A 27649-nucleotide genomic window follows, 5' to 3' on the forward strand; every position below is an offset into this window, starting at 1 on the left:
TATACGTATCTTCAATCGACCTGATTCGTCTCTTGAGTGCTACGTTGGAAATGTATTTTATTTTTGTAAGGAGAGCGGTATTATTCAGAGAAGGAGGAGAGAGAGTCAGAGAGGCAAAAACCTGCCTTGAGATTTTCGCGAAAATGAGGGCTTGTTCATTTTACAATGGCCTTATTTTGTGTAGGAGACATTGCTTCACTATTGTAGCACACAACTGAAAGTTTTGACAAATGTATTTTGCTTGAAAATATTGTACCGAAGTTATATATGTGTATATGTATAGTTTTATGAATGTATTTCTTAATCCTTACACCAGGACTGAGTGTAATTTTTTTGTCATCTTGTTTGCTATACCGTCTCTCTGAAGACTTTCCAGGGACCTCGCCCGAGTTGGTTCGGGCAGCCCCGACTTTTACCGTGCTGTATACTGTATGTCTTATTCTTTGTGTGTTCATTTTAAAAAGAACAGCTCTGTGGTTGAAACAAAGCATGAATTCTGTCTGGCGAAATGCTTTTTTATTTATTGAAATCGCCATGATGACTTTCAAGCTGAAGGATTGCTATTCCCATCCTGTACCGATTAACTCGATTTTATCTACCAGGCTGATGGAATTGTTTATGATTTTTGTACTTTGAACTCGAAAACGTTCGCCGCATGGTTACTCTGATGATTTTCTTGTATTTAATCTTTACGATGGTATGATTATGATGATTATGATAATTATGATAATGACACGTGATGAGAGAGTCAATTAGACCCAGTACAATGTCATAGGGAAATCACTGAGATGCAAAAAAAAAAAAAAAAAAAGCTGTATCTTAAAGTAGCATGGACTTAGCTTTCCACCTTCTCTTCTGGCAATAACTATTGGCTGTAGCCTGTTGCTGAGGCCTTCACCTTTGGCCTCGGCCTCTTTCTCACTCATTAGGTCGTAGCAACCTCAGGTTGACTCTGCGTCAGCCCGCCACCACGACAAATTCGATAAAAAGTCAGATCACATTCACAAGCACTAGAAGCAATTTAGACTCGACAGAGCATGAGATGCATTGTGAATAACTGCTATTTGACAATAGCCCCCATGAGCAACACATTTTTATTTTTAAAATTTTTAATTGACTTTCTTTCTCTAATGAAGCATGCATTCCAAATGTCTGTTTGCCAATGTAGCAGCTGTCAACGAGAGCAAAACAGACGCTGATTGGAGTTTTTGCTGCTGAATATGCTAGTTCGTCTTCATCCGTGTCTATAAATGTCGGTAATCACAGCACAAGTCTCCTGAGTAGCCATTCTGTCCTTTTAGCTGTCTGTCAAACTATATTAAGGCCACTGTAGCTCCCCTCCCCACTATCAAGACAACCTTCATCTTATCAAGCCCAGCAAAGCACATTTGTAACGTCCAAAACTAAGGTAAATCTATGACGTGATTTAATGGACCACAGTGATACTCCCAAGCACACGTAGTAAATGGATGCAGTGGAATCAAATCTGAAGACGGATGGAAGCATCTGGTGAAATAAAACAAAACATTCAGCCCAGTTAAATTGGATTGCTGGTGTTGGTAGATGAGCGGTTGTCTTTTCTTAACCGGCCTTAACCTTTCCACAGTGGAGCGTTCACAGAGTAAGTTTTAAAGGGCAAAGCATAGCAGACCGTCTGATGAGAGGATGCTTATAAAGAGGAAAAAGGGAGCTGTAATTTTATACCTGTGCTTTGTAAATGTTTTCTATGTGCAGTATTTGATAATGTAAAACTGGTATTTTTGTGGTTTGTACGCTGCAGAATTGATTACTTAAGGTGCACGTAGTTTTCTAAGAAAATAGAACCAAATGGAGGAAAAAAAAGAGATAAATTTCTGATTCAGAAGCCTGTATTTGCATGCCCTTTGACATCTGGACGAAAAGTCAATAAAGTTTATTTGAATCACAAACATTTGTCAATCCTTATTTTGATCTATGTATGAAGCCCATTTCCAGCAATGATATTTAAAAAAACAAAAAAAAAATAGGTGACCTATTTATCTTGAAATAATGACTTAGAATTGCAATATAATGAAAAACATTCACAAAATAAAGAAAAACATTCTCATATTAATAATTTGTTATTCTGAGTTATTTATTATTTCGAGACAAGTAAGTAATTATTTATTATTTTATTATTTTTTTTAAAAATAAATTATTTTGAAACATTTCTCATTATTTTGAGATAAGTAATTATTTTATTTATTTTTATTATTATTATTGAAAAATGTCATTATTTTGAGATAAGTAATTCAGTATCTATTATTATTTTATTCATTATTATTTTTGAAAAGTTTCCCATAATTTTGAGATACTAATTCATTATTTTGAGATAAGTATTTATTTATTATTTCATTTCATTCATAATTATTTTTGAAAAAAGTTTCATTATTTTGAGGTACTAATTCATTATTTTGAGATAAGTATTTATTTATTATTTCATTTCATTCATAATTATTTTTGAAAAAAGTTTCATTATTTTGAGGTACTAATTCATCATTTTGAGATAAGGAATTAATTATTTCTTATTATTTTATTCATTATTATTTTTGAAAAAAATCTAATTATTTTGAGATACTAATTCATTATTTTGAGGTAAGTAATGCATTATTATTTTGTTCAATATTTTTGGAAAAAAGTTTCATTATTTTGAGATAAGCAATTAATTATTTTATTCATTATTTTTGAAAAAAGTTTCATTATTTCAAGATAAGTAATTCATTATTTATTATTATTTTATTCATTATTATTTTTGAAAATGTTCTTATTATTTATACTAATTCATTATTTCAAGGTAAGGGAGTCATTAGTTCAATTAAGTTTCTCACTATGACTAACGAGATCTTTTTTTTTCATCACACTGGTAAAAAATCACATACTATTCTGTCCAAGGACAAAAAGTGTGGTTTGTATTGCTTTAAATAATTGTTCTCAAGTCATGCATAGGCCTCACTCAAACAGGCGAAAGAATGTTAGTACTTGGGCGGGACTGATTGTGTAAAAATTTCAAATCACTACAATTTATAGAATTTAATCAAAACAATATTTATTTTTTATGTTTTCACAGAGACAAATATCATATGTTACATATTCTCAAATTGAAGTGACTAATCGTGTCGACATGAGATCAAAAGGGGGCGAAGCATGTGAAAAAAATGCAGAACTAATATACAGTACATGTTCATCCATCTTGTTTAAGAAACACAATATACAGAGATATTCTGATAAAGAATAAAGTACACAATATCTTGATTGACAAGTACATAAAAAGATACATTCCTTTAATTGCTCTTATTTCACAGAAAATATACCAGACAAAAAAAGGAACTGATCACAAGCAAACTAAAGTTAAAAGATGATCACAACGTAAAGAGCTCAGGTGAAGCTTCATCGCCCACAGAGACAGATTTCTACTGCTTCTCCAGAAACATCTCGTCATCTGCTGACAGATCTGCTGTTACACTGCAGAGATGACACATTGTCTTATGGTGATATTGCTCTCAGCAGAGAAAGTGACTGCTGCTGACACACTGTTGCCTCCATTGCCACCAAATGAGCTAAAATTGAAAGAAATACCTGGAAGGAATGGACGAGTTTCTGAGTTGTGAAAGGCTGTACTGCTTGTTTATTGGCAGCAGTTAGTTTGAATCTTATTATGCCAGAGTATGTTAATTTATTTCTCTTTTAGCTCCTACCCGTCACATTCAGAGTGGCAATTAACACCTAAGTACTCCTACGGAAAAACAGAAAGACAGATTATTTACACAATGGCTTCATGCAATTATAAGAATGAACATCTTTAGAAACGCTCTCAGAGAAATCAGGACACAGAGAGATGGCGTGTGTGGGCGAGGTGTAGAAGGGTTAACTAAAACATCGAGAGGTGACAGATTGTGGTCGTACAATCGCTTTTCGCTTCACAATGTGGTTTGGCCAAATTGTAAACGCCCCCGTTGAGTGACCTGAAAATGCGTCAGCCTGGTCACAGTTTGCTCCTAGTTTGACGATGAGACAGGTACATTAAAACTTACAAACAGGACAGGACGCTGTTGACCACAGGACATTCAAAAGACAGTGTACACGAGTCGTAGAATATCAAAAACAGACATTCATTCGTTTTGTGTGTATTCAAATGGAGTCCAGTTCAGTCGTGAAACACATTCAGGGCGCACATTCGTTGAGACATTTTGTTGGTCTTGGTCAGAGACTGATCAACATGAAGAGAGAAACATTCAGAGAGACACATTCGGATATCTTAATAAACATACAGTACATATAATCAGAGCTAGATAAACATTCTCCTCATGCAATTCAGTGGAAGAATCTGAAACGCGGCTGATCTGTACCTTAAAGTTTGTCTCTTTCCACCTCTCTCACAATCTTATTTACAGACATTCAACACGATTTGAGGCCTCTATTGTACAAGGTAGATTAACTCGAGGTGCGTGAGCGTTACCTCAACATTTACATGCATGCAAGTGACTTTGTAAGTGTCCCACCCTTGCTGAGGAAATAGCACAGTGAATTGATATGCCCAAACATTCATCGTGTAAGAGCAAGTGTGTACTGTTAAAGGACTGCTTAATTTGATTTCCTACTAATCACTAGTTGTGTGGCTACACAGATGTAACAAAGCATTGGAATACTGTACAACCTTAATAAAGCTAGCTTGATCTTTGGTCTCCCAAAATCCAGGTTAGGACTTTTGACACTTAAAGTCGGGATTAGATATCGAATCTAAAAGAAGCCCTCTGTAAACTGAGTAGAAGACATCATGAGTAAGGGCTGATTAGGTAGGTTTTGCTGCTGCTTTAACTTGTGAGAAACTGAGGCTCTACGAACTTATCAACAACTAAAGGGATTTCTTACATTTTACTATAGATGTACAGATAGGATAACTTAAGTATTTAGGATGGAGATACATTGGTTTTTGGAAGATTTTACGATTTTTTCCTACATACAGACCCAGGCTAATTCATTCCTGCTTTTCCCTACTTGCAGCTTGACATTGTGTGATGAATTAAGACACTAGCCTAGCCTAGCCTAGCTTGATTTACCTATAATAATATACTTTGAAATGATTGTCACCGAATGTATCAAACTCTTCACTGCTGTGCGCATGAAAGCTGGCTGCAAAAATATCTGTAGTTCCTCCTTCACAAAAATGGTTGCAGCTAAAATTAGGCTAATAGCTAAAAGGTTGATATTCCCAACGACCATATCTTTTTTTCTCTCTCATGTTGTCTTTGCATTTCCTCGTAACCTACTCACTAGCTTTCTTAGCCTAGGTGACCTCTAGAGTTCCATTTAAAGGCAGCAGTTGACATCACGCTGTGTTACAGGGGCGCCATCTTGCGAGGATAATGCTGTGTTACCTGTGGCTGCTACAGTGGTCAAGCAATGGCAGTTGAATAAACTAATGAGGATAAACAACATAGATCCATATGACTTGGCAGCCCAACACTGGATTACAGTCTCCGATGCACACACTAATCTAGAGATAACGGAGCATGTTCCTCACAAAATGGCGCCCTTGTCCTACACAACGTAATCTACGTTCACATTCTCTATCTTTTGTGAAGAAACATTTTTAATGCTAGGTTAAAAGAATTAAGAGAAGAATAAATTTTGGTTTTACATAAACTGAACGTTCATTTGCTTTCTTGCCAACAGTTACACAAGAGGTTACCACTCTTGTGTCTGCATGGTACGTGAAGCTAACACTAGCAGCAAGTTAGCTTAGCACAAAGACTGGAAGCAGAGGGAAACAGCTAGCCTGGCTCTGTCCAAAGCTAACAAAATCCACCTATCCACATATCTAAAGCTCATGTGTTTTATCCATACAATGCCTGGCAACCTCATGGTGACGGCAAGACTCCAGGAAGTTACTGACCAAAAAATAGTTCCCACATGAAACCCCAATGTGCCATTTTTACACTTTGGTTTTTGTATGGATTAAACAAACTAGATATAATGTGTTAATACCTTAACATTGCCTTTGGACAGAGTCAAACTAGTTGTTTCCCCTGTTTCAAGTCTTTACGCTAAGCGAAGCTAACTAGCTGCTAATGGTAGCCTCATATTTGGCGCTCAGACCTAAGAGTGGTATCAATCTTTTCATCTTACTTTAAGCAAAAAAGGCAAATAAACATATTTCCCACAATGTTAAACTATTTAACAAATTAGAAAACATTAACCCGTTAGCCTTGCAACACAGTATGTTTCCCTCATTTTAAGAGAAATGAGTCTTGATTCAATTAACGCCAATAATCAAGTACCTCTTCCAATTGAGTTAAGCTCGACTAAGCTGTTCTCTGAGTCCTGATTCTGATCAAGTAAGAAAAACGGTAAAATTCTCCTAAAAACTACTTTTAAGTCAGCAGTTAGTTGACACCCATATATAGCCGATGTGCGTGCAAACACTCGCACATGGAGGCTAGATACAAAGAAAGATGTGTCGTCCTAACCAGAGAACCTCTGAACCCTGTTGTCTTGGTCATCATACCAAAGTGTTCTGAAGGCAAGCATGGAAATATGCAAAACATGGCCATGGATGGGTCGAAAAGAGGAAGCATGGGCAGAGAGGAGAGAGAAAGAGAGGTAGTAGTGGTTTCCCAAACCTTCTTCTTCTTCACACCTGTCTCCTCCTCCTTCTCCTCCTCCTCCCTTGCATTAGAAAATGTCTCCCGGAGAGTCTGATCCACAGAATCCTACGACTCAGTTCCCCTCTCTTTTGTGGGTTATTGGCGTTACATCACTTCCTGGATAGATGAGATCATTTCCAAACGTGTGCTGTCATGTGCGCTGAGCTCGGAGTTGTCGAGCCTCCCATTTGTTGACTGCTGTATCCCATCATGCCATTGGTGTTGTAGAGATTCATTCCCGCCATGTGCTGAGTCATCTGAGAGCCGAAAAACACACTTAGTTATAAACAGACCTTTAACTACCTTCAAAATTCATATGGTCCGAAACAAACACACACAGACCTGGGTAAGGTTCCACTGCAGCTGCTGGGCATGTTGCACGCCATACATCTGCTGATGAGGTACACCTCCAACCTGCTGCTGCCCCATCATCCCACTCTGCTGCTGTACCATCATGCCAGTCTGCTGCTGTCCCATCATGCCCTGGGTCATCCCTGTCATGTAGGGTGACGTCATGACGCCACTAGGCTGGGCCATGACACCCTGGGCACCCATTAAGCCATTCTGCTGTCCCATCATGCCGTTCTGTTGAACTCCAATCATGCTGCTCTGTTGCTGGCCCATCATGGCCATCTGCGATGTCATCATGGTGCCTCCCATTCCACCTGCCTGGGCTAAAGAATGGTACGATCCATACGGGTGTGTCGGGTATCCCATTTGGTTCATGTACAAGCCTGCAGAAGACAATCACAGACAGAGAGCGTCCATTTTGCTAATTGTAAAGCAATTAATACTAATTCTCACGTCTCTTTGATGAAACTAACCACCCATTGAATCAAGACTTAAGGACGCGTAGAGAAAAGAACATCAGAGAAGAGGTTTTTCAGTTCTCACCGTGAGTCGCCATGCTGCTCGCGTGTACCGACGGGGTAGAGGCGTACAGGGAGAGTATAGAGTCCTTGGACAGTTTCTTGACAGTGCCCTCTTCTGCTTTGGGCGTCGGACCCAGGAACAAACTGAGGTTTTCAGGCACCGAGGCAGTCACTCTGCTCTGAGGCATGGAGCTGGAAACAGGCTGGAGAGGGAGGGTGTGGCACGGATAGAGAGATAGAAAGAAGGTAGGAGAAGATTATCAGCAGTGGAAGGACTGACAGAAGGGCATCCCAAAAGGAAGATTTGAACAAGACTAAAGGCCTTTGCACACTGAGTCAGTTTTTATTATCTGAAATTGTTGCATGTCTAAAAATAAGTATGGCCTTGCGTTATGTCAGTCACGTTTGCCCACTGAGTCTTACACTTTCGTCTGTCATTCAAGTTTTTGGAACAGGTTCGATATTCTGCGTCTTTTGCATCCGTCAAAAGTCTTTAGAGACATTTGACCAAGAATCAGTGAAGAAAATGTGGTGGGCTGCACAGTATCCTTTCATAACTCAGATAGCTTACTTTAAACAGGTCAGGTAGAATATGATGCTGCAGTGCCAAACACAAGTCACAGGGAGAGAGTGGTGACAGCTAGAAAAGTAACTCCAGTGGAGAGAAGCAAGGGAGGAAATGTGTCTTTACAATTACAACAATAAAATGCATTGGACTCAGTGTGCAAGGTTTCTCTGGGTACCTTTTTTTTTTTTTTACCTGGATGACGGATTAAAAACACGTTATCGGCTCTACTTAGGAAGAGTAGTGCTTTGAGCAAAATGCTAACTTGCACACAATAAAAATGCTAATATGCTAATGTTTAACATGGATGTATAAAGAGAACTGGATACAGCATTGGAGCCAGGACCCATTTCATTCCTATGAAAGTTGCTCAATGGCGCATGAAGCCCCACTATAAAATTATCCAGATCTTACGCATTGTGGGGCCCATGGAGCAAGCGCACTAGAGACTTTGCCGGCCGAGCGACTAACTTCCACTGGCTAAGCGGCTAACTATCTACTACTTTTATTCACTGATTTACAGACAGCTCTTTCACAGTATAAGTCTTGGGGAAAAAGTTTTTGGGACCCACAGTCGTACATCCATGGTTTGGCCACTATGTTAAACTGGCTGCAAAGCCTGGGGGCTTGGTCTTCAACAGAAATGTTCAACATACTAGTTAAACATATTAACATGCTAACATTTGCTATTTAGCAGAAAACAAAGTACAGCTGAGGTTGATGGGAATGTTGTTAGTGTTGCAGGTTTTTGGTCATAAAGGACGAATTGAAATTTTGACCTGATGATGGCGACAGATGAAACGTCAGCTGATCAGTTAAGTAATTACAGTTCATCCTGAGGGCTAAATAACAGTCTGTATTTATTGGTAATCTAATAATCTTGATGCAAGAGAAAAAGATCACTGACGTCAGTAGAATTCATCCTCCTGGGACCATGAATGTAGATTCAAGATTTTATGGAAATCCACCCAAGAGTTGTTGAGATATTTCAGCCTGGAGGTGTTGGACTGACTGACAGATCAACATTGCCATCCCTAGAGCTGTTGCTGCTAGCATGGCCACAAACATAAGGGTTTGGTGGAGAGCAGACAGTGCCCAGCATGTGCAGAGTATTACCGTGGTTTTAGCGGAGGAAGCAGAGGAGGGTGCTGGCAGGGAGCTGAAGAGATCCAGGGCAGAGTGCGCCAGAGCTGGATTGGACGCCGCTGGGCTCTCATTACTGTCTGGAACACATCCTCCACCATTAGACACTGCATGACTAGGAGCAGGGGCATCTAATAGAGATGGTAGACAAAGGCACGGTTCTGATTATTCAAAATTATTCAGGATTCAAATATAACCCATCTATTTTGATGTCTTTCTCTTCTCTCTTAACTGTCAGTGTGTTCACGTGTGTGAGGTGCAATACCTAATCCAAGCAGGTCTGTGACAGACTGGGAATCTGTCTTGGGGCTGATGTCTTTTTTCTGTCACAACAGAGAAGGTTGATATGAGTAATGCAATATGTCTGCATTGATTAATGAGCTTGAGTCCAGAATCCTATTTTTCTGCAGACTCCCTGGTGGTGAAATGACCTTCCAGAGTTACTCCCAATTTTCCCCTGCTGGCTGAAAACCCCTCTCCTCAAGGTGTACTTCCTCTCCTGTCACCTTGTCCTCACTGACTGACACACTGTCTCCGCTTTCTTTCGTTCATGTCTTCCTCTCTTAGCGCTCTCCAGCTCAATCTAATTCTGCACTTTGCATCAGCTTATATTAAAAATCTAACAAATTAAGGGCAAGATACAACCAGAACTCACCAATTTCATCTTCTCAAACACAACAGGTTCCTTGGGAATATTGTCACAGCTCTTTTCTTTCTGTACAGAGACAACAAGTGTTTTTTTTGTTGAGCAAGCAGGCGCTTCAGGTGCTGTGGCCTTGTTCAAGGGTATCGTGACAGTGGTAGATTAAAAAGAGACCAGACGAAAGCTATTTGAGACCAAGCACAAAGCCTCGTCTTCTGTGCGTGCGCGCGTGTGTGTGTGGACTCACCCTGAGCATCTGGATGTCAATGACCTTATCCATGTACTTCTTTTTGTCATATTTGTCCCTGATAAAGATCTCTGCAGACTGGTCCGTCTCTGGGCGCTGGAAGCACTCAGGTAAGAAAGCCTCGTAGAGACGTTTGGCTTTGGCATTTCCCATCTCCTGCACACACTGGTGACACCGAAACACAACAAGCCATGTCACATTGTTAAGCAGTCTGATAAAGGACAGATACAATATCCAGGTACTGCTAATAAAATAGTGTGAATTCTCACTGTGGATGTCGAGAAAGGAGAAAAATAAATGTGCTGACTACAGGAAAATGATCACAGTGGGAAGCATAATGCTGACTGTCTTGCTTATCAGACCCAGACAAGATGAGCTGCATACTGATGAGAGAGTGTCTACTTCCCCTTCTGTTTGTGAAACCGCAAGTAAAATCCCAGACGGACACAGTTGCAGCAACCAGGAAGGTTGTCATTTTTAAACCAAAAATGACAAGAATCAGTTTTACAGAGGAAGGAGCCACGCTAACTGTTTCTACACTTTATGCTTAGCTAAGATAAACAATGAGGTATTCTTTCTCAACATGCCGAGTAGACATTGGGTATGTTGTTCTACCTTTTGACGGTCAGATCTATTATTATTGTCAGCGCTGAAATGTAATGTTCTGTTTCCTGTTTTATTATTTGGAAGTCTGTTTGTCTCCCCATGTCCTGTCAAGTTTCCTCCCTGATTGTCTGATTGCCTTCACCTGCGTCTAATTATTTCCCCTGTCAGAGTGTATATAAGCCTGTGTCTTCTCTTTGTTCTCTGCTAGATTGTCTTGTCATTCGTGTGAGGTTTCCGGTGTTCTTCCTAGTGTGTATTCCTCGTGAGACTGACCTTTTTTCGTATTTAGACCAGTGAGTTTCTGCCTGTTGATTTGGTTACCTCTGCCTGTGCTGACCCGGACTGTATCAAAAACCCTGAACTTTGGATTTCGTCTCAGTCTGCATTTGTGAATCCAACACTGTGTCTGATAATTATATGCGAACCCAATCAGTATCTTGTGAAAACCTTGTACTGTGTGTCACACACTAACACATATAATGTCCCTTTCTGTGTCCTCTGACCTGAACCTGCTCCTGTGTCCACTGGTCCAGATTGACAGACTTGACCTTGGAGATGTGGACCCCCAGGTTTCGATGGATACCGGCACAGCGGATACAGATGAAGATGCCCAGATTCCAGGATGCCCATCTTGGACCTGGCAGAGAAGAAGGTAGTGTTTAAAGTTCTACTCTCGGCATCGATTAAACTGCTACAAAGTTGTCTCTGTTCATCAAGATTACGGGCCAATCCCAATTCTCTTCCCTTTACTTTACCCCCTGGTTTCAATTGCACTCGCCAGATAGATTTCCCTCAACGGCGAAGGGGTAGTGTTGAGGGGTAGGGAATTTTACCTACAAATTGGGATGCCACTTCATGCAAATTAGCGTAACAGACATGTTCACCTACATCACGTGAATCGTCGACGAAGGCTTCTTGCACAGAGAACTCTGTAGATATTCATGTCGGCTACATCGTGAATTAGCAATTTTCAAGCGTTCATATTCTTTTTTAAATATATTTTTTAGGGCATTTTGCCTTTATTGGGCAGGACAGGTAAGTGTGAAGGGGGGAGAGAGAGAGGGGGGATGACATGCAGCAAAGGGGCCACGGGCTGGATTCGAATCCGGGCCGCTGCGGCAACAGCCTTGTATATGGGGCACCTGCTCTACCACTAAACCACCGACGCCCCAAGTGTTCATATTCTAACTCAGTGCTTACAGATAGCAATGCATAATGCAGAAACATATTCCAACATATTTTGGAATTTTTGCATGCTTATTTGGGAAAATAGTACTTAAATTGTGCAATGGCTTTCTCATGGAGGCTGCCATCTTCCTGGAAGACTCGCCTGGCTGGATAGTTTCGCAATGCATCCTGGGAAATTAAATCTTCCCTTCAGTTGAGATGGGTTCGTAAGTGTGCATCGAACAGCCCTTCAAATTAAGTGGGGATTTTAAGGGCTGGAAAGCACTTTGCTAAAGTTTGGGACACCCTAGTCCTTTGCAGGAACGTGCAAAAACAAGGGCTAGGGCCAATTTTGAGGGGAAGTATGAGTATTGGGACGGACCCTAGTTTTTTCCATAATAGATATAACAGATGCACACATCCACAAACCATTTAAGGCAGGTGCTGGACAAAAATAAAAGCCATAAACAACAAAAAACTGTCCAAAAACTGTGGCTCCCTTAAGTGTTATTTAACACGCATCCACAAGTGACCTTGCAAGCTAGGGACTTTTTGTCAAACTAGTCTGGCAAACTAGTTTCTTCCATGCCATAAAATGTCCTGGATATTACACTACATTCACCTCATTTAGTATATGGCTATATGAATATGCAACTTAAGCCCCACCTCTATCCCCACCCACACCTGAGCTGCTTGCCTGCAGCTTGAGCGTACCTGCAGACCTTTGACTCTACTCACTGCTCTCTACAATGTTAGAAACGTAATCATAACAGATAACATGAGCCTTGGCCTTGACTATGTTAAACAGCTACGTGCTAAACAGAGAGTAATGCGTTGTTAATGTCAGATAAACCATGTTCCTGATCACCAGCTCTGACAAGCTGAAGTCAAAAGTAGCTTGCAAAATACTGATATGTAGTTTTGCTATAGCATTATGCTAATGATATAGGAAGCCCCACCCCCTGAGTTGATTGGATTGGTTTCTTAGGTTTGTGACATATGAACTCTGGCTGTCTAAATCCATGTATGTGAGACTGTCATTGGTACACTGAAGCTCCAAGGCTGGAATGTTCAGCCATGGCGTTACTGCTTATTTTGATCATGGTATGTCTACAGCCCATAAGAACACCATATGGACATGTAACAAGGTTAAAAACTTGATTTTTAACTGTAAGGAAACTTTAATACTTAGAACAGATGGTCTTTTCAAGCAGTTGGGCGACATAACAAAAACTAAGGAAAGAGATGGAGAGTGAGTCAAGAAGTATAACAGACAGGTAGAGTGAGCAGGCGAGAGGACTGGGTGAAGAACAGTGCTAAAAAGCTGATTAATTTTAGTCCAATTATAGAAAGACGAGCCTGAAATTCAATTATGAGTTTGAATTCAGCTGGGAACTCATCTAATCCAGTGTAAGTCATGCGGTGTCCTGACACATAATAGGATCCAATAGAAGAGTTAGCCTACATAACTGAGATTGAGAGGAGAGAGGGGGAGTAGAAAGTAACACAAACACACACACACACACACACACACACAGAGGCGATCACACACACACACTCTGGATACCTGCAGGGATGATTACTCATTTGGTCATGAGCCTGTGTGTGTGGGTGCGCGGTTATCTGAGTGGGCCATTTTGTCCATCTTGCTGCCATCTCTGTCTTAATGGTTACATGTGAATGTTGCATGCCCCATATTCACCCCCATGCTTCGTCAGCTTAAGCTCTCTATCATGTTGTGTGTGCCTCGCTGTCAGGGAACTCTCAGGAACTCTGAGAGGGGAGAAATAAAAACAACACCGTCAGGCTATTTTTCTGCTGAAATTATGCAACCGTCCTCTTCTGAGAATACAGTCAGCTTCAAAGAGAATACTGGTGCTCCTCTTCCCCATCTCTCCTCACATCTTCCTCTCTTCTTGCCCCTCCTCCTCCAACTCTTCCTGCTCCCCCCTCCCTTGCTTGCTGTAGTTGGCAGAACCACCCTCTCCGCTCATCTCCGTTATGAGCCCTGGCTTGCAACCTTGCTACAAGTTTATGCACTGTGGCCTTTACGCCACTAGATGGAGGAGCAGCTTTCGATTTGGATTTCTCATTGGCCTCTTCTGTCTTGGCAAAGTCGCTGCTCTGAGTTAAAGGAAGGCCATTTTATGCAAATGAAAGAGGAAGTTGAGTTTCGGAAGAGAAAACACAAAACCTTCCTCTTTACTGCAGCTGCGGAAACACTATCTGGGTGCAGAGTCAAAAAACAGCTTTGTGTCTTGGTTGCATCCTGAGCTATAGATGCTAAATCTGTTTGCACCATTAACAGGAAATCATCAGACTGGCTCTGTGTTTATTTCTAATCTGAATAGTTTGCAGGTTACATTTTTAAAATAGCAAAAAATGCAAGAGGGCAAACAACAATAGAGGGTCACCAGACAGACAGGCAGAGTATGTCCATCACCTTGACTGTCTGGCTGCAGCATTAGCTGTCATGCCGGCTAATAGTAGCATTACTCCGCAAAGCCTGCTTAACTACTGTAAACACTGCATGGCACCAGTCGAGAGCAAGAGAGACACTGTCAATCGTGTTGAACTCCCCATACGATGGAATTAGTTTGTCCTTCTCATCCTTATTCTAACGCTCCTCTGTGTCCTGGTCGTCATTTCTTATCTCTCTCATTCACCACCGCTGCTTCCCTCCTGCTCTCCCCTGTCCACCCATATCTCTCTCCCCCAGCTCTAATTCTCCTTTCTATTGCATTCTCCACCCTCGCTTTCTGGGGTTTCGCCCAGTTGCTGTCACTGTTGCCTTTTTTTTGGCATGTCGTACTGAGTTTTTATCTCTCTTTAGCCAGGCTAGTGGAGAGGCTCTTGGAGTGGCCGTTATTGGTCTGTTGGTCCACCGCTTTGGACCAGACTCAAATGTCTACCCATGGTACCCCGAAGGTTGAATCCTATTGACTCGGACAATCCCCCGCCTTTTCCCCTAGCACCAGCATGAGTTTGACATTTCGGGTTTTTAGTGAGACTAGTGCAAAACATGCCTGATCAGAGCGGGCCAAGTGGTACTGCTGCTTGCAACAGCTGAACACTCAAAACTCTGCTTCACTGGGTCCTGAGCAATACAGCTGGGTCCAAACAGCTAGATTTATTAAGTTAATGGTTTTACTTCAGAAAAAAATAAAGTGAGTACTTCTTCTAGCAGCCGACCAACATTCCCAGTTAGAGAAAGGGTGAAAGTAAAGCAAGATGGTGTTTGCCCGGAGCCCCCAGATCACTAAATCCATCCCTGAAAAACACTCAAGTCACAGCTGTTTGCAGTCAGAAACACTGGTGAAATGCATTTACCGGTGGTATTAATTTACAAAGAAGTATATTAGTCACTTGCTTTGGCATTGCAACTGCAGTTAATAAGCAGAGCATGGATTTAATTAGCAGAGGCATTTTGCAGACAGTAACATTATTAGTGTTTTAAGTCAGTAAGGCAAAGAGAAACACACCGAAATTGCAGCAAGTTGCGGTCAGGAACACCGGTGAAATACACTGACATTTTCTTTCCAAACCGTGTGTGTTGATGTGTCCAGTGGTGTAAGCACAAGTGTATTTCTAATCTGCTTACAACAGAGTCAGGTGCTCAGCTGTGAACAGGAGTGTGCTGACCAGGTGAGCCAAGAAAGAGGGAGCAGGTCAGAGGTGAAGGTTAGTTATCTAAAAGAGAATCACACCTGCACACTGCACCACAGTACCCTCTTTGGTGCTAATCAATGCAGAGCCTGAGTAAGAGCCCATACACAGCTTGTCTGTCCAGCAACAACAATGCACACCTCCAGGTACTTTGAACAGATATAGTAGAGAGTAGGAGGGACAGACTTCTAAAAAAGGAAGGAAGGATTGAAGAAACAATCTCTGCAAATCAGATTCTCCTTGTTACAGGGATGGATTGCAGCATGCATTTCTCCACAGCTGAGTAAGAGTGATGAGCAAACTTCCTCTTTTCTTTACGTCATCAAAGAACAAACACCGTCTTTTGAGGTATAATTAAATGTTCCAGGTTTGACTGATGAATTCAGTTTTATAGGGCTAACTACCCAAAAGTAGAATGTTTGCAAAGGAGACTGATGAATCATCCTGGCAAAAAGAAAAAAAAAGTGTGGTTGTGGTTGTCAAACATGCAGCTTGAGGCACATCAGGGGATGATGAGAAGGCAGCGCCGGGGCGAGAGCCAAAAACAGAGACAAACAAGAGGGGATTTTTATAGTCATTAAATGGTGGACTTTAGCTGTTTGATGGCCTGCTGGGATGTACAGGGGGTATGACGAGCAGCGAGCGAGTGCAAACAGAGATCTATAATGAACCTCTCTGTCACTCACCCACACACACATTTATGTGAATCACAACACTTGTGAGGACCTTTACTGGCTGTGCTCATTTTGTAACCCCTCACCTTTAGTGTTTCTCCCTCAAGTACCCTTCATCTTTAATCCTTCCCTTCAAGAAAATGTTACATTCAAAGGGCAATGTCAGCGTAATAGAGATTTTTAGGTTAGTAATTTGCATTTGTGTTGACATTTTTAGTGATATTGCATTTTTAAACGCATGTTATATGGTTTCAGATTTTGTATGCATTCTATCCACCTTCAAGGGTGCCATTGATTCTTATTCATTTTCATATACGTATGGAATTAGCAAACTAAAGACACTTAATATGCTAATAAGTTTGATGAGTTCAGGGTTATCTTCCAGGCAGCCACTGACTTCAGTTTATTTCTGTATGGTATGGAAATCTGTTAGCAGGCTCTTAAGAAATAAAGTCTGTATTATTTTTTGACAAAATAGAATTTTTGAATGCATGTTATCCACCTACTAGGCTGTCATTGATTCCCATTCATTTCCATATAGTATGGAAGTAGCAAACTTTTGATTATATAAATAAAGTAGACTGGACTTGTGTAATCCACCGCAGAAAAGGTCAAGTTTGCATTATTTTAGTCAATATTACAATGTGCGGTAAAACTCGGTTGTGGCTAGATGGCAACCCCAGATTTGCGAAACTGTTTGGAAATATGGGAAAACCTATATTTCATAATGTGACAATGCTGTAGTTAAAGTCTGGTTCAGTTTACATACAAGAAGCTTGGATAGGGTTAGGGAGAGATCATGCTTTGGGCTAAAACGATCTCTTGAAACATGGAAAAGGAAATCTTGCAGTGCTTTTCGTGAATGTCGGGTTGCCATCTTGCCATGACCCATTTTTACCACACAATGTAATGCTGACTAAGGCCCAGTGTACACAGTGTGATTTTGGGCTGTCCCAGACAAAAGATAACCATTGTGAAAGAAACATGGCGATATCTTTCAAGGATGGACATGGTCTAAATAAAATTCTGACTGTCAGAAATTTGGGTTGACCATCTCACAATGTGACTGCTGTTATGGCCTACGTACATTTACTAACCAAGTGATAGAAATGCTGCATGAAATGATGCACTGGTGCTACACCAAAAAAAAAAAAAACCCAGACGGATAGCAGCTTGTCATTGGAGGCAAAATGTGCTGAAAGAAATGTGCAAGATTCCAGCAAAGAGGAAAATCTTGTTGAGTTGTGACAGCAGAAGCCTTGCCTGTATGATATGACCTCCAGCTCTTACCATGATCACATAAAGAAGGACGAAGCATGGACGGAAATTGCGGCAGAGTTGCAGCTGCCAGGTGAGCAACCTAGCATAACTAGCAAACACACACATTGACACACTGCAGTATAAAGTGCCCACAAAACTTTACATTATTTAATAATGTAACCCTCTATGTTGCAAGCGTGCAGCACTCTTGCGCACTCAGTGTGTGAAGCTATCGTACATCATAGCTTGTGATTCAGTGGTCGTTGTCATTGTACAGTCTGCATACATCAAACTTATCGTACCCAAGTTTATCAGATCCATGTCGCATGATGTAGCCTGCACTTAAAATGATGCAAACTTGACATTTACAGCAGTGGATTACGGAAGTCAAATTTACTTTTATAACCAAGAGTTTGCTAATTCAATACCATATGGAAATGAATAGGAGTCAGTGATGACTTTGTAGGTGGAAAAAATGCATACAAAATCTGAAACTGTATCGCATGCAATCCAAATGCAACGTTAACACCTCATAATGGCAATGCAACTTTGATTTTTTAGAAGGCTGCTAACAGATTTTCATACCATACAGAAATAAATGGAAATCAATGGCTGCCTTGTAGGTAACCCTGAACTGGGAAGAATTTCTCTCATTCATCAGATTTATTAGGATATTAAGAGTCTTAAAAATAGAAAGAGAGCAATACAAAGCACTATGATGCATTAACAACCACGCTCACAGCAGTATTTCCTTCGATTGATGAGATTAGATTGTTTTATTGCTTAGATTTGTTTCTGCAAAGCCCTTTGTTAGTTTGTTGTCAGTAATCTGGATTAGGAGAGCACAGCATTATAGACCCAGGGAAAAGTGAACAACAAAACCGGGTCTTTGATCAGAAAAGCTCATTTAATTGATAAAAGGAATCAAGACTCTTGAGTTGTTCTCCTGCTGATGAATTGCTTTTACTACTCGATCTGAAACATAGAGGCGTGCTGTAAAGGTCTGGGTGAAGAAGCAATTCCAACTGGTATATTTTAACAGCAGAGCCCCTGAGTATCTCAAACACCAACATGGGTACCTGTTCATTTACGTCCTGTGGCTCCAGCAATTTGATATTGTGTAGGTTTGCTTGATTGTATGATGTTACCTGGTCACCTGGACTCTGACTGGCATCACTCCTATCAAGCACCCCACAGGCACAGACAGTTCTGTAGTTGTATGTGATGCCTTCCTTCTCATAATGTCAAATAAACTAAGCTAAATAACAGAATCATATATTCACAAACATATTATTAACGTCTTCCTTCCCAGGGGTGGTTTTCTAGCACACACCTATAGTGACACCCATAAGCGCGCATGTCATTCCCAAACATATGTATTCTCACACCCGCACACACACACAAAAGCATGTGCATATGGCTCATTAGCCTATATCCCACAAGGATAAACGGTGCTCTCTGCACGCATCCAGTTAATCCCACAGAGCCTCAGTCATCGGTGGATCCTACGCCCTCCTACACCACCGCACAAACACACACTCGTGTACAAACACACTCATCCCGTTCTCTAGCCCTTCAGCATCTGAAGCACTCCAGAAACCCCGAGGCCTCCCCGTGACCCAGTCCCAGTCTGAGCTAAACAGATGGACCCCTATTGATAATTTACTAATACACTCCCACCATCTGTGTTACAGCGCGACTGTCACGACTGTGATCCTGCAGGTGAGTCACTGAAGTTAAATGGGTTACACATCAAAAGACGAGCAAGACACACCGTCACTGTAAGATTTAGATTCTTCTCAGAAATATACTTGATTTTGTACTTATCCTGATTTCATTTTTATACTTTCTGCAGTTATATAATTATTTCTGTACTGTGTATGCATTTGTGCATTAGTACAGCTGTTTGAGAACTTTGCAATCTTTTGGAGAGTACCGTACAAAAGTCTTATTATACCTATTATTTACCGTAATCTATAAACACAGAGATAGATCGATGCCATGCCAACCAACAGCAAAAATACTACCTACAATACTCCATATAAACTCATCCTTTACTGATTTTTACTTGAAAGCTACAGATGGTGACACAAAATGGGTGAACGACATAACGGCACCAATACAATAGCCCTGCAGTACCTGCTACCTTTGTGAATGTGCCTTGATATTGTTCCTGTCACATTTCATTGTCACTTTCCAGGTAACATAGGAATAGTGGATTGATGACCTTATCAGACTTTATGTGATAAGATCTATGCTCCATCCACTTAAACACCACTGCAGACCAGGCACCCCCCTTAAAGCAGTGGCACTCCCCAGTAGCTGTGCCCCCCCCAGCAGGACAATGTGCCATGCCACACCACAAAAACTGCTCAGTGGCCCGAGGAAAGTGACAGAGACCTAAAGGCATTCACCTGGTCTCCAAATTCCCCAAATCCCAGTCTGATCCATCATCTGTGGGACGTGCTGTTACCCCACCTCACAACCCACAGGACCCAAAAGATCTGAAGCCAACGTGTTGGTGCTAGACACTATAGGACACCCTCCTGAGGTCCTGTGTCCATGCCTTGACAGGTCAGAGCACGACGCGCCCACTGTGGATCGGGGGTACCTCTGGGGTACCAGCACATCCCCCAAATGTTCGATCAGATTGGGATCTGGGGTATTTGGAGGTCAGGTCGACACCTTGAGCTCTTTGTTCTGATCCTGGGGTCATTCCTGAGCAGTTTCTGTGGTGTGGCATGGTGCATTGTCCTGCTGGGGGGCACTGCCATCGACAAGTGCCGTTGCCATGAGGGGGTTTACTTGGTCTGCAACGGTGTTCGGGTGGGTGGAGTGCATCAAGTAGCATCTACATGAATGCCAGGACAAAAGGTTTCCCAATGGAATATTGCAATGTAACAAGATGATAAATGTTATTCACTTCACTTAAAGCCCCACTTGAAGTGTGCAGGGGGTATATTTCTGCAGAGACTCTGTCCTTTGATTGCATTTTCTTATTTTCTGTATGGGATGTTTATGGATGTGTATCGGGCTTTTACACAAAAGTAGCGACCAGGTGCCAGACTGTAAGCAGCATCCAAAAGACACAGCACAGGAAAAATGCAAATACAGCAAGGTGAGACACCAAACAAGAGTGGTGAATCTGGGGTCGGCTTTTACTTTCACTTTCACTAGCGAGCGTGTTTACAGACAGTAACTGACAAATTTCCACGGTATACCTCGAACGGAGCCCTATTTACTACCTTATCTTCAGTCCATGTATTATAGACGGGCCCTGTGTCCTTTGACTCAGTCCTTTCGTTGATACTGTTCTTACGTGTCTTGATATCTAATCAAAAAACCACACAGCAAACCTGTGACCATGTTATATTCCAGGAATAACGTGCACACTGCACACATACTGGAAGGATCAGGGGAGTTTACAGGGACCCAGAATGTTATGTTTGCCCAAGGGCCCCTTGCAGGTTCATCTAGCCATGGCAGTATATACACATACAGTGATACACTATACTGAGCCACCCTCACCTTGGTACTGTGAGACTCTGAACTCCAGCCAGGGGACACAAACAGCCAATCACCTCCTTCTTTCAAGGGAAATCCCTGCTGCCCTCTGATTGGATGAGATTAAAGGGTGTGAGGGGAGGGGGGCTAGATGGTGGTGGTGATGGAGGGGTAAGGCACGATATCACCAGGTGATATCTCCACGGCAACTGTGGCCCGGTGTGCGCGTAAACACAAGTACAATGGAGACAATAAAAGAGGGAGGCTTTTATGCAAACACACACACACAGACACACACACAGCAGCCCCTTGAGACTGAAGCCAGAGGTAGAAGTGTTGACTACATTATGCGCCCGCCTCACCCTCTCTCCCCCCATCTCTTCATTATTTCCTGGCACTGCTGAGGATTTACAGTAGAAGTGTCACACTGTGAGGAAGTGATAAACAAATAGTACAGTACGTCACGTGGTACAGAGGAGAAGAGAGACAGGAAGTTGGGCAGCACAGGCAGTAAAATAGAGATTTCCCTTCGATAGGGATGACCTAATGGCGTTGTTAATGTGTTTTCGTGTGTTTTAACGTGCCAGTGTGAGCATGCACTTGGCTCCACATGTCTCTCCACTTCCTCCTCAGTCAGCCAGTGGGAGGAAGGTGATAAACGCACAGTAATCTATGTCAAAGCAAACAAGATTAGGCCAAACCCCATCACGAGCCATATGGCCAAAAGCCTGACTTGAGAAAGGGAAGGGGAGGGGCCAAATGCTTTTAAGGTGTGCACATGTGTGCACAAGTGTGTGGTCGTGAGAGAGCATGTGCTTGTGAGCTAATGCACAGAAGAGAAAGACTTACAGATTCAAGAGAAAGTGCAAATCAGGGTGGAGTTAAAATACCTCTTTTCAAGGACCAAGCTAGTTTATGGTGTCACCTTATTAGCACAGATTCATGAGTGAGTGATGTGTGACCTTTCAGTTGGTGTGGAGCCGTATGTTATTGCATGGTTAAATAATAAATGCAAGACATACTTATTTGCATAATTGACAGAAAACACGCTTTAGATGGTAGCAAAAGGCCACTAATGATCAGAGGGAAAGTCACTTTCCTTTGGATGAAAGCTAGAGCTTGGTGTATATCTGTATGAGTGTGGCTGCTATTTTCTCCGCTAACCCCTAATCTCATCTGCAGTCTAATTAGACCAGTCTGTTGCACAGTGAAGGCACACCAATCAAACAAAGAGGCAAAGCACAGGTTTGCTTCATGACCTCGTGTTTGAGTGTGTAAGGAAAAGGAGGACAACAATCAAACCTAAATGATTTTTCTTTCCACATGTCCCAGATTTGGGGACATGACCGCTTCACAGGACCGCTTCACAAATACGACGCTGTATCCTTTATTTTCCTCTGCTTTTGTCGACTGTCTTAGAAAGAACAGGCATAAATTTAGATGGGCTGCGAGAGTCTGATCACAGTTTGCTTTTTTAAATTGACTTCTGAACAGTCACAAGTGCGTTCGCCTGAAGTCTAACACCGTCTGCAGCCCTATTTATATCTTATTAAAAAGACCACCCAAAGGCCACGTGCGCTGGAACAAAACCTTGTTTTGTAAAATGAAGCATTCACGTTGGTGTACTGACGTCTGGTTTGAATCTAACTAAGACCTTGACATCACATGTCATCCTAACAAAGTACTCCACTAATCTTGCAGTTGTCTACGTGCTGTGCAGGGTTTGATGAAACCTTATTTCACCTCTGACGGGGAAGTTGGATTTTTGTGTTTTAACAGGAAAATTAAGCAAGAAGACAGAAAGCAGAGAAATGAAGAATCCATTTTAAAAGGACATACTAAAGATAAAGACTGGGCAGGTGATGGATTTGCTTTTACAACTAAAAAAAAAAATAACTTTTAGGCTTACTACACGTTGTGGGGAATGGGTTTCAGAATTTTCTGTAGTTAAAAACTAGTTCACCTCTGGAAAGATGATCTTTTCATAAACCTAGGCTGTCTATGCTGTGTATAGACGCAAATATGTTCAAAATCGGTGCGACATGACCAGAGAAAACAAAGGAAAAGGAGTGTAACATTTACCTTTGCTCAAGAGGCAGAAACCTACAACCCTCAGAATGCACTACTGGAAAGTAGGCAACAGCAGAAGAATCAGCACTACCTAGTTTTACCATTTGATCCATTCCTTTTTTCAGCCTACCTTTTTACAATGCAGGAAGCAGTATTGCACCCACTTCCTGTTTACACATTCTCATATTGCAGCCAAACAGTGCACTGAAATATTATTCTAAAGACATTTTAGCCAAGAAATAGTGCAGTAACATAATCTTGGTTTATAGCCTATTTGATTCACACTGCCAAGTTTTACAGGCTGATCTGAGTTTGGTCTGCATTTGAGTGAATGAGGGAGAGAGGTGGCTCTCTCTTGATCCGCTTCTATGTTCATAGTGTCTGTGGTGCGTTCATAGTCCAATCTGTAGTTTAAGCAAGAGCCCAAAAGCCAGCAAAAATCCAAGCTGGGGGATTTGGCTGCCGGTAAGATAGAGGGAAGTTTACCATAGTTTATTTACACATAATACTCACATTATTATGATAAAACTGGGTGAAAATCTGCAGATTATCGCTTGAACTTTTTATTTAACTGTAGGCTATGGTAGTGAATCTGTATCAGTGTAATGATGTTATTTTATGTTACGTAAGGTTTAATACCAAAAGAGAAATCATTCTCTCTACATCCGCATTTGAAGGTTGTTTTTGTTTTCATCAACCACCTGACCAGCTGAGTCCCTCTTATGAAATATTTGTGATGCCAAATTCAGCACCTCAGATCATTTTTACCAGCATTTGGCAGATACAAAGACGCAGACTGTTGAGAATGAACAGAGACCAGACCGATTGAGAAATACAAAGAGAGACAGAGAACAAATGCCCAGACTGACCTCCACTTACTGGAGGTAAAAAAAAAGAAACAAAACAAGCGTCTGTTTGCACTTTTCTGAGTGTCCCTGTCTACAACAGAAATGTTTCCCCCTGTCATGACACAGCCTGGTACTCAAATCCAAAGTAAAGATAACTTATTGATTTTGCCTCTGACTGTGCTTTGTACACATCAGGTTTCTCTGCTGTTGTTTGCCTGTCCATTTGTCTGTTTGTCTGTTTCTGCGTCTGTTAGGAAGCAAACACATCTGAACCACGAATGCAAAACCACAGAATACATCTTAATCCCTGTTAAATATGGGGAGCTGCTTACACATATCATTCATGAAGTTTTCATGAGGTATCCCAAGGATGTCTCCTGCGTGACAGCCTGCAGGGATTTACGTACATTCGGGCCCTCACTTCAGAATTTATGAGTGAGGTGGGAGCAGTGGCAGTCATGTGGAAGTGGAAACGTGACATGCAGCTTCCCCACTGAATCATTTCGGACATGGTATGTGGAGAAGCCAATCTCATCAATCTCAGCAGCAGCAGTGGCGCTGGGTTACATCAGAGCCAGTTTGGAATCTAGCATATAGGTATGAAATGGACTACGACTAAAACATGGCACCAGCACAGCATATATTTCTTAAAAGTTTTCCATAAAACCTGACATAACTTACAAGAAGCAAGTCATTTTAGCCACCTGAGGTTTATCTTTAGGAGCTAACGCTGTTTGTGAAGTGATTTTGTGTGCATGACACTGCATCTGTGTGGACCCAGAGAGCCACACATGGATGGATTACTGGACAGGCCAACTGGGCAAAGTCCCAGGGGGCCAAAGTGTCAGGGGCCCCCTGGACTTCACTGGCAAAATGTCAGTTGAAGAGAAACGTACCAACCATGAAAAGGCTCAAAATGACCACGAAGACACATAAAGCAACTACAGAGAGACACAAAGAGATGCAAAACAGCTGAAAAGAGATGCAAAGAGACTTGCAACTACAAAAAAGGGCAAAACAACCACAAAGAGACATGAAATGACTGTAAGGAGATGCTAAGCAAATAAAGAGACACAAAACAACTACGAAAAGATGCAAAATGACAACAAAAAAGGGGCAAAACAATTGCAGACACATCACGAGTACAAAGAGACACACAGCAACAATAAGGAGACATAAAATGACTACAAAGAGACACAAAGCAACTACAAAGAAACACAAAACAACTACAAAGAGACACAAAATGACTACAACAAGGGGCAAAATAACCACAAAGAGACATGAAATGACTATAAAGAGACAAAAAGCAACTACAGAGAGACAGAACATGACTACAAAAAGGGCAAAACAACCGCCGACACATAAAGACTACAAAGAGACTCAAAGCAACCATAAAGAGACACAAAACAACTACAAAGAGACACAACATGACAATAAAGAGACATGAAATGACTACAAAGAGACACAAAGCAACCATAAAGAGACACAAAACAACTACAAAGAGACGTAATATGACTACAACAAGGGGCAAAATAACCACAAAGAGACATGAAATGACTACAAAGAGACACAAATCAGCCATAAAGAGACAAAAAACAACTACAAAGAGACGTAATATGAGTACAAAAAGGGGAAAAATAACCACAGACACATAACGACTACAAAGAGACACAAAATGACTACAAAGAGACACAAAACAACTACAAAGAGACACAAAATGACAATAAAAAGACATGACATGAAATGACGACAGAGACACAAATCAACCATAAAGAGACACAAAACAACTACAAAGAGACGTAATATGACTACATAAAAGGGGCAAAACAATCACAGACACATTACGACTACAAAGAGACACAAAATGGCCACAAAGAGACATGAAATGACTACAAAGAGACACAGAGCAACCATAAAGAGGCACAACACAACTACAAAGAGACACAAAGCCACAGAGGCTAAACAACTACAAAGTCTGTTATGTGAGAGGTGGAGGGGCCCTCTGCATGTCTGTGCCCAGGGCTCCACTGTCTCATAATCCGCCCGTGGTGGCACATGTTTGCATGTGTGCACGTTACAGCAGCAGATATCATCGACTTATTGACAGTTTATCCTAAAACAAAATGAAGATAAAAAGCTGGAGAATCAGTTTGTTGACTCAGTTTCACACTCGGTGTATTTGTGACCAAAACAGCAGCGTTTACCCACCAGCATGGTAAAACAGGTTCAGCAAATAGCTGATGGCATGGTTCAAGGCCTCAGTGAGGCTACAGACGGACTGAAGGGTCAGTGGACACGCATAAACACAACTGAGAGTCTTATAAAGTCATTGTAAAATAATCTGTGGTAATCAGACGGTTACCACACCAACATCCCCCCAAAAACATGAGGGACAGTATGACCTCTCTACAACCAATTACTTAATTCACTGTAACTACAACACTATAAGTAAGTGCTGAGGATGACAGACTGACAATGCCCGTGGTTAATTCCATTATAATGTGAGAATACTGTTGTGCCCTTTTGTGAAGAGTTGCCCCATCTGCACTCAGACTGCAGGAACAGTGTGTTCAGGGTGACTCAAAGTCAGTGTGTCTCTGTGTCTGCTGTGTCTCTATACCGGGGTCCAGGGAGCCTCAGGTGTCTGCGATGCTCCCAACAGCTGGAGTCATTTCACTAATGATCTCATTTGCTTATTTCATCCTGTCATATAGTTTCCAGCTCTTATAATAAACAAAACCCTTCTTAGATGAAAGGTATTCCTTATAATGTCTTTATCTATTGTGCTGCCTGCTATTATGGACACCTAATGACTTGGTGATGGAGCAGCATGCCATGCTCCAGCCTTGTGAGGATGGAGCCCCGTGTCTTGCACCATAGTACAATGTAATTGGTCGAGGGATGATGAATGCAACGCCGCATTTTCCAGCGTAGTAAATGAGCAAGAGGGTCGATTCATGCCCTGGCCATTAGCAGGCATGGTGAAACAAGACATCTGTAGTCACCTACCTTTTGATTCGCAGTCAGCGCAGTATTTGTTCTCCTCCAGCGCCAGTAAAGAGTTGAGGACAGTCTGGTATCTGTCAACGTCTTTTACAGATTTGCCCGTCATCATCGCACCGGTCCACCTCCTCCACAGCCCCTGCAGTCCGTGACCGGCTTTGTCAAACAGCCGCTTATTAAGAAAAATTAAAGCAGTGTGTGTGAGTGTGTGTGTGTAGAGCCGATGCGATTGGTTCCTCCTCCTCCTCGATGTAGAGCAGGGCGAGTTTGTTTCACCAAGATGGGATGACTGCCTCTCAGCCAACCAGCATGCGGGTTATTCGAGGTGCAAATACTAATACTAATCAAGACGCAACGTGGAGGAAAAACACCATGCGGCTGCCAAGCTTCAAATGTGAGATCGGCTTCAAAGCGCATCTGTAACCTATCAGTGATTGGTACTGAATCATCCAGCCCTCTCTCTCTGTCTGTCTCTCTCTCTCCTACACATACACACACACCTGCGCGCGCGCGCGCGCACACACTCTCTATAATACATTGTTCTCCAAATACAGCTGCAAAAAGTCCCAATATGTGCATGATCTCTATATATTTTTATGTATATATATTGTTATAATATATTTTTAAAGTTGCATTTCCCTGCTTTACAAATAAGTGTTAGGCCGTTTGGTTTATTCTACTGTCAATAAATTACATATACCGCCATCCTGTGGTCAATT

General features: G+C 41.6%; 1 protein-coding gene across 2 annotated transcripts; it reads right to left on the minus strand.

Annotated features, from left to right (window-relative positions):
* Positions 1 to 3110: 3110 nt before the first annotated feature.
* Positions 3111 to 27368, minus strand: smap2 (small ArfGAP2). 2 transcript variants are annotated; one of them, XM_049603013.1, is made up of 9 exons: positions 26937 to 27368; positions 11242 to 11375; positions 10133 to 10297; positions 9898 to 9957; positions 9508 to 9565; positions 9216 to 9373; positions 7557 to 7737; positions 7005 to 7396; positions 3111 to 6919 (listed from the first exon to the last, which is right to left on the minus strand). In XM_049603013.1, the coding sequence occupies exons 1-9, from the start codon at positions 27040 to 27042 to the stop codon at positions 6794 to 6796; spliced, it is 1380 nt and encodes a 459-aa protein (XP_049458970.1). In that variant the 5' UTR covers positions 27043 to 27368; the 3' UTR covers positions 3111 to 6793. The 2 variants fall into 2 exon arrangements, with proteins under 2 accessions (XP_049458970.1, XP_049458971.1); XM_049603014.1 differs by lacking the exon at positions 9898 to 9957.
* Between the last annotated feature and the right edge of the window lie 281 nt (positions 27369 to 27649).

Source organism: Epinephelus fuscoguttatus, linkage group LG17 (assembly GCF_011397635.1).
Source record: "Epinephelus fuscoguttatus linkage group LG17, E.fuscoguttatus.final_Chr_v1".
In the NCBI taxonomy this organism is placed as follows: domain Eukaryota; kingdom Metazoa; phylum Chordata; class Actinopteri; order Perciformes; family Serranidae; genus Epinephelus; species Epinephelus fuscoguttatus.

Coding starts and splice junctions, on each gene's coding strand:
- smap2 (XM_049603013.1), bottom strand. CDS start 27,042: ATGATGACGGGCAAATCTGTAAAAGACGTTGACAGATACCAGACTGTC. Junction 10,298..11,241: donor GGACACAGGAGCAGGTTCAG/GTCAGAGGACAC, acceptor CGGTGTCACCAG/TGTGTGCAGGAGATGGGAAA. Junction 7,738..9,215: donor CTTCCTCCGCTAAAACCACG/GTAATACTCTGC, acceptor CTCCCTCTCCAG/CCTGTTTCCAGCTCCATGCC.